This window comes from Pristiophorus japonicus, chromosome 16, assembly GCF_044704955.1.
Source record: "Pristiophorus japonicus isolate sPriJap1 chromosome 16, sPriJap1.hap1, whole genome shotgun sequence".
Classification (NCBI taxonomy): domain Eukaryota; kingdom Metazoa; phylum Chordata; class Chondrichthyes; family Pristiophoridae; genus Pristiophorus; species Pristiophorus japonicus.
The window spans coordinates 86,907,869-86,924,744 of NC_091992.1; the positions used below are offsets into that span (position 1 = coordinate 86,907,869).

The 16,876-nt window shown below is 45.2% G+C and overlaps 1 protein-coding gene across 1 annotated transcript in view; it reads left to right on the forward strand.

Annotated features, from left to right (window-relative positions):
- The first annotated feature begins 1,536 nt into the window (after positions 1-1,536).
- Positions 1,537-16,876, forward strand: part of LOC139226633 (myosin-16) — a 326,697-nt gene continuing 311,357 nt past the window's right edge. Inside the window, exon 1 of the mRNA XM_070857530.1 lies at positions 1,537-1,603. Within this exon, the coding sequence (XP_070713631.1) occupies positions 1,538-1,603 (66 nt within the window). The 5' untranslated portion in view covers position 1,537. The remainder of the gene's footprint in view (positions 1,604-16,876) is intronic.

Here is a 16,876-nt window from a genome sequence, read left to right on the forward strand (position 1 = left end):
TGTTCACTGTGTGTTTCTGTTTAGCTTTCTTTCTCATTGCATCTTTTTCTCTTGCTCACTCGTTTGTTCTCTCTTTCCAGCATGTGTCTCGCACACTCTGCAGTGTGTTTCATGCCCTTTCGTTCTCTTCCAGACCATTTTGGCTTTCAGTCTTGTTTCTGAGTTCCACCCTTCCCTCATTGATGGGCTCTCCCCCACTTCCTCTCAATCTGCAAACAGCCAATGTCAGTGAGTCAACAGGCAATGATCCAGTACACTATTCTAAAACTGTTCACCAACCACCTCACGCCTCTACCTTCAGTTTCTCTTGCTGAGCAACTGCACAGTGTGTGGAATATCCTATTACATCAGTCCATTTATTTTCTTATTCTCAACCAACGCACTTGGGAAGTATTCTGTGCAGGCAGGAGGTTCTGCATTCCACCGATTGCTCTCTTGTTATGTCTGGAACTGAGCAATGATTACTTGCAGATGACAATTCTAGATGACAGTTCCTTTGCTGAGTGGAGAAAATTGCTGTGTTTCTATAAATTGTGGCTGAAGTTTACATTATAATGTGGTTCTCCAAATACCAGTCATGTGTGAGGTAATAGAAGTGTTGCACTGGTTTGACCTGGGTCCCCCAGCTAAGTTTCAATTCCCTCCTCTTGTTGTAGTTACAATACTCATGAGGGACTATTGCTCGAGAGAAAAAGATCCTCCCTGTGGTGTAACACTTCCAGAATTACCCACTGGCCTGACTCCATCCTGGATCTGGAGTAAGCATCATGTAGGGTGCCAATCTGTAACTGCTGCCATCCAAGGCATTTTCTTGCCCGAGACAACTGTCTGAGCCAAAGCAAGGTACGACTAAGTGTTAGACTTGGCGGTTTTTGCTTTGATTTGTCCCAGTTGGGTCAGAATTCTTCTGGTCGCTATGTGTAACCACATTGCATACGCAATTAAGGTTTCTTCTGTTCAGCATTTCTAACAAAACCATAAACACATTCTATTACAACATGCTTACAATTTTGATAGAAATACTGAGCAGAGACAATCTTCATGAACACATGAACGATGGTGCGACCCTTAGCAACCGGAAGAATTCTTGCCCCAATGGGTTTTGTAGTTTTCTTTTCACATTATGCACTAGTGGGGGTTGAGGGTGTCAACATGGTGCATTGTGATTTATCTTTACACTAATGGTGATCTGGTTTGACGAAAGCTTATAAACTGTAATGTAAGTAAAGCTAGAGAGCGGTCTGGAGATACATTCATCTACTTCTATTAAGAAAGTTGAAATAAATTCTGCCTCAGACATTACTCAGTCTGTCTCATTGTACAAAGAATTTAAGGGGAAGGTTTTGAGGCAGATTTATTCTGAAGACGGTTTATTTTGGTTATGTTATTTTCTGGCTTTGCTCCTTTTGTTTTTTTAAAGCCTGCATTAACAAACCTTTTCTTTTTGCAGGTGAGGCCACTTCTACATGTAGCAGGTCAGAACATCGAGATGAAGGCGAAGGAAGAGGAACTCCAACTAGCCATTGAAAAAACAGATATGCTTGCCTTGCGCATTCAGGAACTTGAGCAGAAGAATGCTCAGCTGGCTCAGGTGAAGAGTGCAGTAAGTTCACCATACCTCAAATCTCGGCTGCTTCTAACTGTGTCACTGCAAAACAACAATCTTATCGACTATCTACCTCTTTTATAATAACAAAATATGTAAATCCCTTTGTGGACGTTAAGTGTATTTCATAAATTCTGACAGTCCTGTTTTATTTGCTGTTCAGAGAAGTGGCCCAGTAAGGCATCGTCACAGGGTGTTTGGACGAACAACCCAGAGAGTCACGAGTTCAGATACCAGACTTGATTTGTATATGCAATCGCTAATGTTCATTGTATAAGCTTCCCCTTGCCCGCACCTCCCCACCCTCGTATTTTCTTGCCCTTTTCTCTCTCCTCTCCTGAATGCACCAACCCACTGTTCCTTGGGCTGCTGAAATTCGCCAATGCCTTACCCAAAGCGGCTATTTTTCATCTGCGAAATTGTGTCAACCAGGAAGGGCATCATACACTGATCCTCATCCTGTCCTCACCTGATATCCAAACTTTCTAGCATATGTCTTTGAGCAGTAACCAGGTATAGAAAACCCTCCTGGTTTTCTTATCCCTCACCTTTATCACTACTCTGGCTGACACCAGATAGTCCAGCACAAGCCATGGTTGAAATCTCAGTCCACATTGTATGGTACCACATCAGGTAGTGCATTAATACACTAAGCTATTGTGCGAGCTAGTTGTACAAGTTTGTTTCAGTTTTGAGTGCCAGCCTTGACTCAGTGTTAGCGGTCTCGCTTCTCAGTCAGAACGTTATGCATTCTAATGCCGTTCCAGAAATTTGCGCACAAAATCCATCCTGGCACTTCAGTGCAGTACTGAGGGAGTGCTGCACTGTCAGAGGTGTTATCATTCGGATGTGTCATTAAACCGAGGCCCCTCTCTGGTGGACGTAAAAGATCCTATGGAACTTTCCAAATAAGAGTAGGGAGTTCTCCTGGTGACCTGACCAATATTTAGTCTTCAATCAACACCACTAAAACAGATTAGCTGGTAATTTATCTCATTGCTGTTTGTGCAATCTTGTTGTTTGCAAGTTGACTGCCTGTTTCCCTACATTACAACAGTGACTGTGCTTCAAAAAAGTACTTAATTGGATGTGAAGCCTTTCAGGCCATCCTGAGGTCATGAAAGGTGCTGTATAAATGCCATCTCTTTCTTTATTTCTGATTTGGATGCTGGATCAAAAACAGTGTAACACTCAGAAAACCTGGCAGGAGCTTTTTGCTGCCCCATCTCCTATCATGACAGAGAGTAGGGATAAAAGAAATGTACTCTGATTGGCAGAATGTGACCAGTAGTGTTCTTCAGTACAGCTGCCTCAGCTTTTCAGCATCAATGAATATCAATGGCTTGGATGAAACAATAGAGAGTTGTATATCCAAGTTTGCAGATGTTATTAAGCTAGGAGGAACAGTAAGTTGTATAGATTGGGAGTGGGAAGTTACAAAGGGTCATGGACTGATTAAATTAGTCGGAAAAACTGGAAGATGGAGTTCAATTTGGAGAGGTGTGACAACATCCACTTTGGATTTAAGAAAGATAAATCAGAATATTTTCTTAATGGTGAGTCTAGGAGCAGTGGAGAAGCAAAGAGATTTAGATGTCCAGGTATTCAAGTTACTAAAAGCCAGTGCACAGATACAAAAAGTAATCAACAACGCTAATGGAATGTTGGCCTTTATCTCAGGGACTGGAATACAAAGGGCAGGAAGTTATGCTTTACTTGTCCAGAGCCTTAGACAGACCCCATATGGCGAACTGTGTTCAGTTTTGGACATTGCGGGGCCGAAATTCTCCGTTCCCAAAGGAACGGCTACCGTGGGGTTTGGGCGGTCAATCAAAAATATCTATCGGCCGCCACAGTCTGGTGATTTCTCCTCCCACACCCCCCCCCCACCCCCCGACAACCCCCCCCCTCCCCCCCGAGACAGATTCAGCTCGGGGTGGGGGGGGGGGGATTTGAGCGGTGCGCACCTGCACCGGAAATGGCGGGGTAAAGCCGCTGTAAAGTAAGATTCCAGCATTGAGCTCAGCAGCATACGGGACGCTGAAAAGTGGCTAGGACTGCGATTTTCACCTACAAAAAGATAGGACTCCTTCAGGCAGTGTCCCCGCGTGGTATTCGAGTTGGTGCTCGAATGCGAGACCACTGGAGATTTGCCGCGATCGGGGCCCTTTGGTAGGAAAATAGTTTTATTAATTATTAGTGTTTTTATGTCAGATTCCATCAACCGCAGTATTTAGCTTTTCACATCATTTTATTAAAGATTAATGTTTTTATGTCAGATTCTATCATCCACACTACTTAGCTTTTCACATTGTTTTATTAATTGTTTTGGCTCCATTAAACCTGCTGAGTGCTGCTCAGAGCTTTGCACAACATTCAGGTCTGACTCTTTACATAGAAACATAGAAAATAGGTGCAGGAGTAGGCCATTCGGCCCTTCGAGCCTGCACCACCATTCAATGAGTTCATGGCTGAACATGCAACTTCAGTACCCCATTCCTGCTTTCTCACCATACCCCTTGATCCCCTTAGTAGTAAGGACTACATCTAACTCCTTTTTGACTATATTTAGTGAATTGGCCTCAACAACTTCCTGTGGTAGAGAATTCCACAGGTTCAACACTCTCTGGGTGAAGAAGTTTCTCCTCATCTCGGTCCTAAATGGCTTACCCCTTATCCTTAGACTGTGACCCCTGGTTCTGGACTGCCCCAACATTTGGAACATTCTTCCCGCATCTAACCTGTCTAAACCCGTCAGAATTTTAAACATTTCTATGACATCCCCTCTCATTCTTCTGAACTCCAGTGAATACAAGCCCAGTTGATCCAGTCTTTCTTGATATGTCAGTCCCGCCATCCCGGGAATCAGTCTAGGAAACCTTCGCTGCACTCCCTCAATAGCAAGAATGTCTTTCCTCAAATTAGGAGACCAAAACTGTACACAATACTCCAGGTGTGGACTCACCAAGGCTCTGTACAACTGTAGTAACACCTCGCTGCCCCTGTACTCAAATCCCCCCGCTATGAAGGCCAACCTTCAATGACTGATGTACCATGACACCCAGGTCTCGTTGCACCTCCCCTTTTCTTAATCTGTCACCATTCAGATAATAGTCTGTCTCTCTGTTTCTACCACCAAAGTGGATAACCTCACATTTATCCACATTATACTTCATCTGCCATGCATTTGCCCACTCACCTAACCTATCCAAGTCACTCTGCAGCCTCATAGCATCCTCCTCGCAGCTCACACTGCCACCCAACTTAGTGCCTTCTGCAAATTTGGAGATACTACATTTAATCCCCTCATCTAAATTATTATTGTACAATGTAAACAGCTGTGGCCCCAGCACAGAACCTTGTGGTACCTCACTAGTCACTGCCTGCCATTCTGAAAAGTACTCATTTACTCCTACTCTTTGCTTCCTGTCTGACAACCAGTTCTCAATCCACATCAGCACACTAACCCCAATCCCATGTGCTTTAACTTTGCACATTAATCTCTTGTGTGGGACCTTGTTGAAAGCCTTCTGAAAGTCCAAATACACCACATCAACTGGTTTCCCCTTGTCCACTCTACTGGAAACATCCTCAAAAAATTCCAGAAGATTTGTCAAGCATGATTTCCCTTTCACAAATCCATGCTGACTTGGACCTATCATGTCACCTCTTTCCAAATGCGCTGCTATGACATCCTTAATAATTGATTCCATCATTTTACCCACTACCGATGTCAGGCTGACCGGTCTATGATTCCCTGTTTTCTCTCCCTCCTTTTTTAAAAAGTGGGGTTACATTGGCTACCCTCCACTCCATAGGAACTGATCCAGAGTCTATGGAATGTTGGAAAATGTCTGCCAATGCATCCGCTATTTCCAAGGCCACCTCCTTAAGTACTCTGGGATGCAGTCCATCAATTTTATCGACCTTCAATCCCATCAATTTCCCCAACACAATTTCCCGGCTAATAAAGATTTCCCTCAGTTCCTCCTTCTTACTAGACCCTCGACCCCTTTTATATCTGGAAGGTTGTTTGTGTCCTTCTTAGTGAATACCGAACCAAAGTACTTGTTCAATTGGTCTGCCATTTCTTTGTTCCCCGTTATGACTTCCCCTGATTCTGACTGCAGGGGACCTACGTTTGTCTTTACTAACCTTTTTCTCTTTACATATCTATAGAAACTTTTGCAATCCGTCTTAATGTTCCCTGCAAGCTTCTTCTCGTACTCTATTTTCCCTGCCCTAATCAAACCTTTTGCCCTCCTCTGCTGAATTCTAAATTTCTCCCAGTCCCCGGGTTCGCTGCTATTTCTGGCCAATTTGTATGCCACTTCCTTGGCTTTAATACTATCCCTGATTTCCCTTAATAGCCAAGGTTGAGTCACCTTCCCTTTTTTATTTTTACGCCAGACAGGGATGTACAATTGTTGTAGTTCATCCATGTGGTCTCTAAATGTCTGCCATTGCCCATCCACTGTCAACCCCTTAAGTATCATTCACCAATCTATCCTAGCCAATTCTTGCCTCATACCTTCAAAGTTACCCTTCTTTAAGATCTGGACCATGGTCTCTGAATTAACTGTTTCATTTTCCATTCTAATGTAGAATTCCACCATATTATGGTCACTCTTCCCCAAGGGGCCTCACACAACGAGATTACTAATTAATCCTCTCTCATTACACAACACCCAGTCTAAGATGGTCTCCCCCCTAGTTGGTTCCTTGACATATTGGTCTAGAAAACCATCCCTTATGCACTCCAGGAAATCCTCCTCCACCGTATTGCTTCCAGTTTGGCTCGCCCAATCTATATGCATATTAAAGTCACCCATGATAACTGCTGCACCTTTATTGCATGCACCCCTAATTTCCTGTTTGCTGCCCTCCCCAACATCACTACTACTGTTTGGAGGTCTGTACACAACTCCCACTAATGTTTTTTGCCCTTTGGTGTTCTTCAGCTCTACCTATAGAGATTCCACATCATCCAAGCTAATGTCCTTCTTAGCTATTGCATTAATCCCCTCTTTAACCAGCAATGCTACCCCACCTCCTTTTCCTTTTATTCTATCCTTCCTGAATGTTGAATACCCTTGGATGTTGAGTTCCCAGCCGTCCTGGGAACTCAACATCCTGGAGTTCATCCTGGAGCCACGTCTCTGTAATCCCAATCACATCATATCTGTTAACATCTATTTGCACAGTTAATTCATTCACCTTATTACAGATACTCCTTGCATTAAGACACAAAGCCTTCAGGCTTTTTTTTTTAATACCCTTTGTCCTTTCAGAATTATGATGTAGTGTGGCCTTTTTTGTTTCTTGCCTTTGTTTACTCGGCCTTCCACTATTGCTTTTTACCTTTCTCCCATCTGTTTCTGACTCCATATTACTTCGCCCTGTCTCGCTGCATAGGTTCCCATCCCCCTGCCATGTTAGTTTAAACACTCCCGAACTGCATTAGCAAATGTTACCCCAGGACATCAGTTCCAGTCCTGCCCAGGACAGGTCCCACTTCCCCCAGAACTGGTTCCAATGTCCCAGGAATTTGAATGCAGTGGAGGCCTGTGGGCTGCAGAGACCTGCTTGGCAGGGTTCACCCTGAGGATGGGAGGAGTGTTGGGAAGGCGACACCTGGTACACCTGGTCAGAGGCAGGGTGGCACGCAGGAAAAGGCGTCGTCATCAGCAACATGCAGACAGACAGCAGGCAAGGGAGGCAGCAGCCATGATTCGTTCATTCTGCGCCAGACAAGTGTGCCCGCCATCCTGATCGGCCCGAGTCAGCATTGCGGTTGACTGCATGGGGACAAGGGATATCCCCTGTCCACTTGACTGCTCACTCTCTGCGGAACCCCAGGACAGCGCCAGAGCATGCATACAATGACGCTCATTGTGCCACCAGGTGCATCATCAAGCAGTGCATAGACATCCTTAACCGCTGCCTGGTGCCTGGACCGTTCTGGTGGCACCTTGCAGTACTCTCCTCAACGGGTCTCCATAATCGGCGTGGTCTGCTGCATGCACCACAACCTGACCATCATGTGGGAACAGCCGCTGTAGGTTGCGCCAGCAGTACCACTGGTTGAGGAGGAGGAGGAGATGCAGGAGGAGGAGGAGGAGGATCCCCATCGTTCCATAGCTAGGAAGCATCGACCCATTGCCACCCTGGAAGGTCCGGACGCAGACTGGCCATCACCCTCCTGGGAGGGTGCGTCCTCACATATATGGAGGTGCCTGACACCTTCCCTGCAATCTCCCTCCATGCATTATGTACTGGTGGTCTGCCAGGTCTCCCCACGTCAGGAAACAGAATTCTTCTTCTGTCCTCCACACTGTCCATCAGTGTCTCCAGCTCCATATCAGTGAACCTGTTGGCTCTCCCTGCACCTCTTACACAGCCATCCTTCCAACCTTCTTCCCCCCTCAGGGCCTTGCTGCAAACCCCGGCCTTTAAAAAGGCTAGGGAGCAGCTAGTTCATTCGAAACCCTTACCTGCATGCTGAATTTCTCAGTGGTGATAAATGCTCAAATGAAGACAGCCACACTGCTGAAAAATCCACTTTGGAAGGGTTCATTAGCACTGGAAACCATTTGTTCACTTTTGGAGCTGAATATGGGGTGGCCCAGCCACGAAAAAATGTTGGCGTTAATGGCCCCAAAAAAATGGGGGCAGCACCAGCTTTCCAGCGGTACTGAATTTCGGGCCCTGAATCTCAGGAAAGATATATTCGCCTTGTAGTGGGTACAGCGCAGATTTACCAGAATGATACCAGGACTTAAACGGTTAAATTATGAGAACAGATTGCGTAACTTGGCTTGTATTCACTTGAGTTTTGATGATTCGGAGGTGATCTAATTGAACTGCTTATAATGATAAAGGGATTTGATTGGGTAGATGCAAAGGAATGATCCAAAACAAGCCAGCATAATCTTAAAATTAGAGCCAAACCACTCGGGAGTGAAATCAGGAAGCAGTTCTTCACACAAAGGCAGTAAAAATCTGAAACTCTCTCCCCCAAAAGGCTGTGGATGCTGGATCAATTGAAACTTTCAAGACTGAGATCGATTGATAGATTTTTGTTAGGTAAAGGTATCAAGGGACATGGAGCAAAGGCGGGTAAAAGGAGTTAAGCAACAAATCAGCCACCATTTTATTGAATGGCAGAGCAGGCTTGAGGGGCCATATAGCCCACTCCTGCTCCTCATTCTTCTGTTCTTATAGATTTTCGGACCCTGGGGAGTCGAGGGATATGGGGATTGGGCATTAAAGTGAAGTTCAGCTCGAAGATCAGCTATGATCTTATAAAATGGCAGAGCAGGCTCGAGGGGCCATATGGCCTGCTCCTAATTCTAATCTTCTTATGTTCTTATGATCTAATTGACTGCCTTGCAGGCCTGAATGGCCTACTCCTGTTCCTATGTTTGTAAGCAATTGAGAAAATGCTTGTTGAACACTTTTTTCTCGAGACTTTAAAGTTCATCAATTCATATTCCCAGGACCATTGGGTTTAGTGACACCAACAAGTTAGCACTCCGCCCCCCGCCCCCCCACCCACCCATGAAACAGCGTAATCAGCCATTCTCAATGTGCACAAGTGTGACCATGTTTCAATCCCCCAGGGCGGCAAATCAGCTGTTGCAGTGTGAGTTTACTTACTGCTCCAGGGGATCCGGTCACGAGCTGTTGCTTCTTCAGTCACTGATGTTCCTGTTGATGCCAGCTACAGGTCATACCTACCGATGCTGCTTTGTTCTGTCACAGATTCTGTTATATATGCAGACTATAGTTATACTCTCTGTGTAGTCACTGTATAGTTGCATAAGATGGAGACTTGTTACCTGATGTACTATCAATAAGGTTTACACTGTGTATATACTATGCTGGTACCACTAGAGGGTGCAACTGATGGAGACCGGGGTTTCCTGCCCCTATGGCAGAGGCACGGTGGTGGGAGGCCTGAGGGTCACCTGCATAGGTGTGCAGGGCCCAGTATAAAAGGCTGCCCACCATGCTTGTGCCTCACTCTGGAGTTACGAATAAAGGACCAAGGTCACTACAGTTTGAGTACAACACATTGCCTCGTGGAGTCATTCATAAATGCATTACAGACATAACAGACTCGGTGCTGCTAACAGATATTCCTGGGCGATGAGCTGGGAGCCCATGCCCGCAACACTGAGGTCAATGCCAGAGGGAAGCAGCCATGTCAGGTAGAACCTCGGCTCGACTCTAGCGGGAATAAGAATATCAAGGAGGGGGAATGGCTCCGTGCATTGGGGACGGGGCAGGTTTGATGGGGAAAATAGACATATGAACTGAAGGAAGGGTTATAGGGGAGAGCGTTTGTGTGAATTGGGGCCCGGGCACAGAGCTTAATTCGAAGGCCCCAATATTTACAGGGAGAGAACGGGGTTTGGAGGGATGGGGGCAGGTTCACCATGGCCAGAAAACCAGAAGTACAGGTTTCCCGGGGGTCCTACCGAATTTAACAGCAGGATCACTTTAAAATATTTTGTCACTGTTTCCCAAAAGGCTGCTGGTTGGGCCTCTCAGCCAGGGAGAGAAGAGAGGATGGAGGGAGGGAGACATTGGGGAATCCGGAGGAGACATACATGGGAGGGGGAGCCGGAGAAGAGCTGGGGAAGACTGGAGGAGACATCGGGGGCGTGTGGGGGGGGTGGTGGCCGGATTGCAGGGACGAAAGCGGGTAAGCTTGCTAGGTCGGGGAAAGCACTCTCAAGCCGTGCTGTGAAGGCTCTTACATAGAAACATAGAAATATAGAAAATAGGTGCAGGAGTAGGACATTTGGCCCTTCGAGCCTGCATCACCATTCAATATGATCATGGCTGGTCATACAACTTCAGTACCCCATTCCTGCTTTCTCTCCATACCCCTTGATCCCTGATGGATCCAGCCCTTCTTGCCTCCCTCAGCTGCTGAACCCTGGGAAACCCAGCTCGCAGGTGTTCAAAGTTAAATTTGAGGCAAGCATCCTCATTAACATCTTTTGAGGATGAACCCGCCTCTGGAGTGCAGGTTAGTCACCCGCACCCCCCCACACCCCCCCCGACCCCCAACCCGTCTCCGTTAAAACCGGATGTTGGAGGCGGTTTGGGGTCGGATTACCTATTATTGAATTTTTAACCCCCTCCCCTCCTCATCTACTGCCCATCCTGGCGGAGGAGGGGGGGTTAAAATTCCCCCCCGAGAGTGCCCCTGAACTGTAATGTGGGAAACAATAAGAGAAACAGAATGGGCAGTACATGGAAGCCAAATCTAACCCAATGTTGACTTTGCGAAAGGGGGTGGAGGGATTAGAGTGTGCTGATCTGGTTGGTTTCCTGATTACGGATAAGGCCGAATGTTGCTTATTTTTCCAAAAATGTAGTTTTAAGATTAAAAATCTACCTATTGCGAAGTTGGTTACAATTAATTAGCAGAACCGTTTAAATGTCAAAATACAAAATGTTCCAAGGGACCGTGTGCGTGGAGCCCTCCCCTGAGGATCTGGGAGTTTGGGACAATGAATTTGGAAGGATGGCATTTAATTTGAAATTTGCCGTCTGTACATTGCCCCATGATGTCATCGCCGCTCACAATTCAACCTCGCCTTTGTTTTGAAGCCAAATGAATACAGAACCAAAATCGATTGTGAATTGTGTCGGAGCACTGATACTGATGGCGAAACTTTGTATTTAAAGTGGGGGTTGGGTACAAATGTTTGGTGTCAGTGTAACATAGAAACATAGAAACATAGAAAATAGGTGCAGGAGTAGGCCATTCGGCCCTTCTAGCCTGCACCGCCATTCAATGAGTGTATGTGCTGGAATTTTCCCGGGCCTCTGATTCAAGGCAGGAGGTTGATTAGTTTAGCCGTATAAATTAGACTCGGTCTTGGTAAACGTTTGGGATTCCTCCGTTTTACAGCCGGGGTATCTGCATGCTGGGGTGACCTCAGGTCAGCAAAGTTAGCACAAGTGAATTGCTAAAAGTTGTAGAAAAAGCTATTAAATCCTAGTAATGCCTTGCCACCTTTGTGATTTTAAAGCTGAGCTCCATGGGGGAGTAGCAATATGCTGCCTATTTTAGCAGCAAGGCTCGCGTGAAGGCTCCGAACAATAGCTGGAGCAATTCGGAAGCTCACAATGTAAATCATAATATTTTGTGCTCCTCATATGTACCGTGTCTCTCTTTTTGGTGATGTGTAGCACATTAGCTGCATATTTGGGAGTTATGTTTTTGAAGATTTATTTGCCTAAAATATATTGTGATGCATAAAGAACAAAAATAATTTGCATTTATACAGTGACTTTAACAACCTCGGGGCGATTCACGGCCAGTGAAGTACTCTGGAAGTGTAGTCACTGTTGTAATGTAGGGAATCGTCGCAATGTTCTGTTGTACCAAGAACAGAGATGAGGGCCTAAAAATGCGATTGTAAATACCGTTGTAATGTAGGTAAATGTTGACAACTGCTAATATCACTAACAGTTTAATTCTCTTCTATGCTTTTCTGATATTTATCAGTTTTGCAATTATATCTTTGTGGTCATTTGCTCTTCCTCCCACCCCACATTTCAGAAGTTTAATTCCACATTATCCCTGATGAGAGCAGGTCAGCTTAGCATCTCCATGGATACGATCAGTACTGCTCCTGGAAGAATTAAGCAGTGGCAAAACATTATCTCCCAGGCTGTCCTTCCTCCCTTTTCCCCTCCATTTTTGGACGGCCCAGCCCTTTGAAGATTTTTCTACGAAATGCAGTGACTTCCTGATATAAACAGTATGTGACCTTCATACCATACCACAGTAATCGAGTAGTTCCACACCCCTCCTGAACACTGACTGAAGACCCATGTGAAGATTGCAAACAGGAGTACAATGGAACCTGTATTCAGACAGCCCAGTAAAGTCGGTTACCTTGGAGCCTCAGTATATGTGATATGATGTGATCACTCACGGGTAATACAAGATTTGGTTTAATTTCAGCATTGACATAGTGGATGAAGCAAAGTGTGACTCCCCTCTTGCTAAATATATATTTTTAAGTACTTAACAATACTAGTTCCTTATAGAAGTTTTTTTAAGTTTAGAACTATTTTCTATTTTTTCTCAGAGGCCTACCATTTTTGGGTCTCTGACCTCAACGAGGAGTTGTTTAGCTGTCTTCACCCACAAGACCCATCGGCAAATAGCCTCCAGAAGGAGTAACATGGCTTGGAATCTGATCCAGTCCTGAGTGCCAGCCAGTCAGGAGGCTTCAGAGTTGGTAAACTTCAGCAACAGCTCTTATTCTGACCGACATCCGCTCTGTTCCTGGATGCCAATCCGTTGGGTCTTGTAGCTTCCCATCACGCGCAGAACGAGTGGTCGTCTCCTGACGCAGGGCAGAAACACTGGGGTACAAATTTCCCTTGGGCAGTAGTACAAAGCGGGCATTAATGAATCAGCCGTCCATTCGACTCCCCGCCCAATTTTCAGTGGCCGATATTTGTGGCCAACTCGATAATGCCTGCTTTACACTACCAACCAAGACAAATTTCAACCGCAATCACTGTTAAATGTCTCCTACAATCTGAAAGGATTTTCGTCATTAGTTCTTTTTTTCACTTACCAAAAATAGAGAGCATTTTACATTCTCCTCTGATCCCATAATTCTGAAGGAGAAATAAATGATTCTCGCCTCATATCTGGTGCACTCAGAGATGGGCTGAGGACCTTCAGGTTCTAGCCAGCAGCATGTACATGCTCCAGCATAAGGGGAGATTCTCCATTCAAATTGGAACCTTTCATGTCCGCCTGTTGGGTGTTGAGGGGCAACTGGTGTGAGCCGTGGCTCAGTGGGTAGCATCCTTGGTTCTGAGTCAGAAGGTTGTGGGTTTAAATCCCACTCCAGAGACTTTGAGTACAAAATCTAGGCTGACACTTCAGTGCAGTGCTGAGGGAGTGCTGCACTGTCGGAGGTGCTGTTTTTTGAATGGGAAGTTAAACCGAGGCCACATTTGCTCTCTCAGGTGGATGTAAAAGATCCTATGGCACTATTTTGAAGAAGAGCAGGGGAGTTATCCCCGGTGTCCTGGCCAATATTTATCCCTCAATCAACATAACAAAAACAGATTATTTGGTCATTATCGCGTTGCTGTTTGTGGGAGCTTGCTGTGCGCAAATTGGCTGCCACGTTCCCTACATTGCAACAATGACTACACTTCAAAAAGTACTTCATTGGTTGTAAAGCACTTTGGGGCGTCCAGTGATCGTGAAAGGCGCTATATAAATGTAAGTCTTTGGGGGAAAAATTGGGTTAATTTGCGCCTCCCGTCAGCACCCCAGCCCCGAAATTGGCTTTCACTCCCCGGAAGCAGCACGGGGCGATAAGAGCGGTAGCTTCAGGGGATGCGAAATGGGCAGTCGGCCGCTACTGGGGCGAAAATTAAAGAGAAGGTGACCGGGTGTTGATGTTACTGCCACCAAACGGGATGAAAAGGAATTTCTAGGCCTTTCTTGTTCTTTTAAACGTTAACATCTGGATCTGTTGGTTGACACCATCACAATCGCTACTTTTCTTCCCTAACTCTACTTGTATATTAGGTGGCACAATAACAGGGTGCAGGTAGTTGGGGGTAATCCAGAAAGCCTCTGAGAAATTGTAATAGACTCACAACAGGCAGCAAAATTCTCCTAGCCTAATTGATGCTGCAGATTTACTGCTGCATATGAGTTCCAGGAAATGACAGGGTTCCTTAGGCAGGTGACTTTGTGAAGTTTTGACCTGTACAGACTTTTTGCATTTATCGTTCATGACCACCGGACGTCTCAAAGCGTTTTGCAGCCAATGAAGTACTTTTGGAGTGTAGTCACTGTTGTAATGTGGGAAATGAAGAATAGAGCAGCCTTTTTGTTCTTGGGATAATCATGGAGATCTGGTTTGACACTTCTCATGCTAGCCACAGTTCTCCTTTAATGGAGAGTGTGACTCCACTGTGAGTGGGAGATAGAAACATAGAAACATAGAAAATAGGTGCAGGAGTAGGCCATTCGGCCCTTCGAGCCTGATGAACATGCAACTTCAGTACCCCATTCCTGCTTTCTCGCCATACCCCTTGATCCCCCTAGTAGTAAGGACTTCATCTAACTCCTGGTCTAAAGCTCTAGACTCTCCATTGCTCTCATAACCTATCCGCTTCTGAATATACCATCATTCATTCAGAATCTTCATGGCTCTGGAAAAATCCTTTGATTCAGGATTGACATATCTGCAGTTCACTCTCTCGCTGACTGTTTTACTCTTCAGATCATGGTTTGAACCTATTGCTCCAGCATGGGTTTCTAATTCTGGCCCATCTCACTCACCAGAACCAGCGGCGAGATGTGATACTGAAAATCTGCTGTGGAAAGAAATTGCTCTTGGCTGTTGTCAGCTGGCTGAAGTCTCGAATCATTGATGCTGCAGAATAGCTTTATCCTCTATCCCAATTCACGTTTTGTCCCCAGTGTTACCTCCAACTTTCACCTGAATCATCTCACAGTTCTGGAGTTTCTAACATTAATTCACACAACTATAAATGGGACAAATCGAGGATGAAACCTTGGTTAAATGGTCACAATTCTGCATTTTGCACCATTTGATACGACACTTTTCTATGATCCGGTTTCTGTTTCAGAGAAGAACTGGCCAACTTTCAGCTCATAAGCTTTAATAGTGAGCACATAGAAAGAGTATTGGGAAGTGACGTGAGTTGATAGATCATAGGTTTTCAAACCGAGCTCCACATGACCTCAATGTCCACAAGTCCATCAGATTTCTCCCTGTCTGGGGTCAGGCATTTTTCACAGAGAATTCTATATATTCTGTATTTATTGACCTATTCGCATGTTATTACTTTTGTTTTTTATTAATTTAAAAAAAGAATATTTCATGCAATGACAGCGCCGTTTACCTTGATTAGCTGGCTGTCTTTCAGAAGTTAGAAAAGGGCATATGTCAATATTTGCAGAGAAGTTTGAAAACCATTACCTCAGAGATTCAGGGGGCCATTTCGTATCCAATGGCCCCTGTCAAAGCATTAATGGTTAACATAGGAGGTCGAAAGTGGCCAAGCATCTGAGGCAGAGACAGCTAGAAATTATGTGTAGTTAGAGGGAGAGTTAGCCAGAGCTTCTGTGTGGTTAGAGGTTGATATTGAAACATAGCTACTTGGTAAAGTCTCTTAACAAAGTCAGCTTGAGTTATGAGATGTTTATAGTCCTTTAAACAATGCAGTGCAAATTAACAGTTCACATAATGCAGAAGAGCTGCCACCACTATGAAGAATCCTGCTTGGATATGCTATCTACAGCTATTATTTTCCACAATCATTCCTAGAGATGTGTACGGTAGCACTGAGGGAGCGCAGCACTGTCGGAGATGCCATCTTTCGGATGAGATGTTAAACTCTATGCTCTTAGCAACACTAATTCACCTCTAAATGACCTCAGGATGTGCCTATTTAGAGCACCTCACTGGGAGGCGTTGAGTAGATAGAAAAGTCCTCAAGTCATTTTATGCCTGTAAGAAAAGGGTTATCAAGAGGCAAACTCTCCTTGAATATCACATACTTTACATAGAAACATAGAAAATAGGTGCAGGAGTAGGCCATTCGCCCTTCGAGCCTGCACCGCCATTCAATGAGTTCATGGCTGAACATGCAACTTCAGTACCCCATTCCTGCTTTCTCACCATACCCCTTGATCCCCCTAGTAGTAAGGACGACATCTAACTCCTTTTTGAATATATTTAGTGAATTGGCCTCAACAACTTTCTGTGGTAGAGAATTCCACAGGTTCACCACTCTCTGGGTGAAGAAGTTTCTCCTCATCTCGGTCCTAAATGGCTTACCCCTTATCCTTAGACTGTGACCCCTGGTTCTGGACTTCCCAACATTGGGAACATTCTTCCTGCATCTAACCTGTCTAACCCCGTCAGAATTTTAAAAGTTTCTATGAGGTCCCCTCTCATTCTTCTGAACTCCAGTGAATACAAGCCCAGTTGATCCAGTCTTTCTTGATAGGTCATTCCCACCATCCTGGGAATCAGCCTGGTGAATCTTCGCTGCATTCCCTCAATAGCAAGAATGTCCTTCCTCAAGTTAAGGAGACCAAAATTGTACACAATACTCCAGGTGTGGCCTCACCAAGGCCCTGTACAACTGCAGGAACACTTCCCTGCCCCCGTACTCAAATCCCCTCGCTATTAAGGCCAACATGCCATTTGCTTTCTTAACCACCTG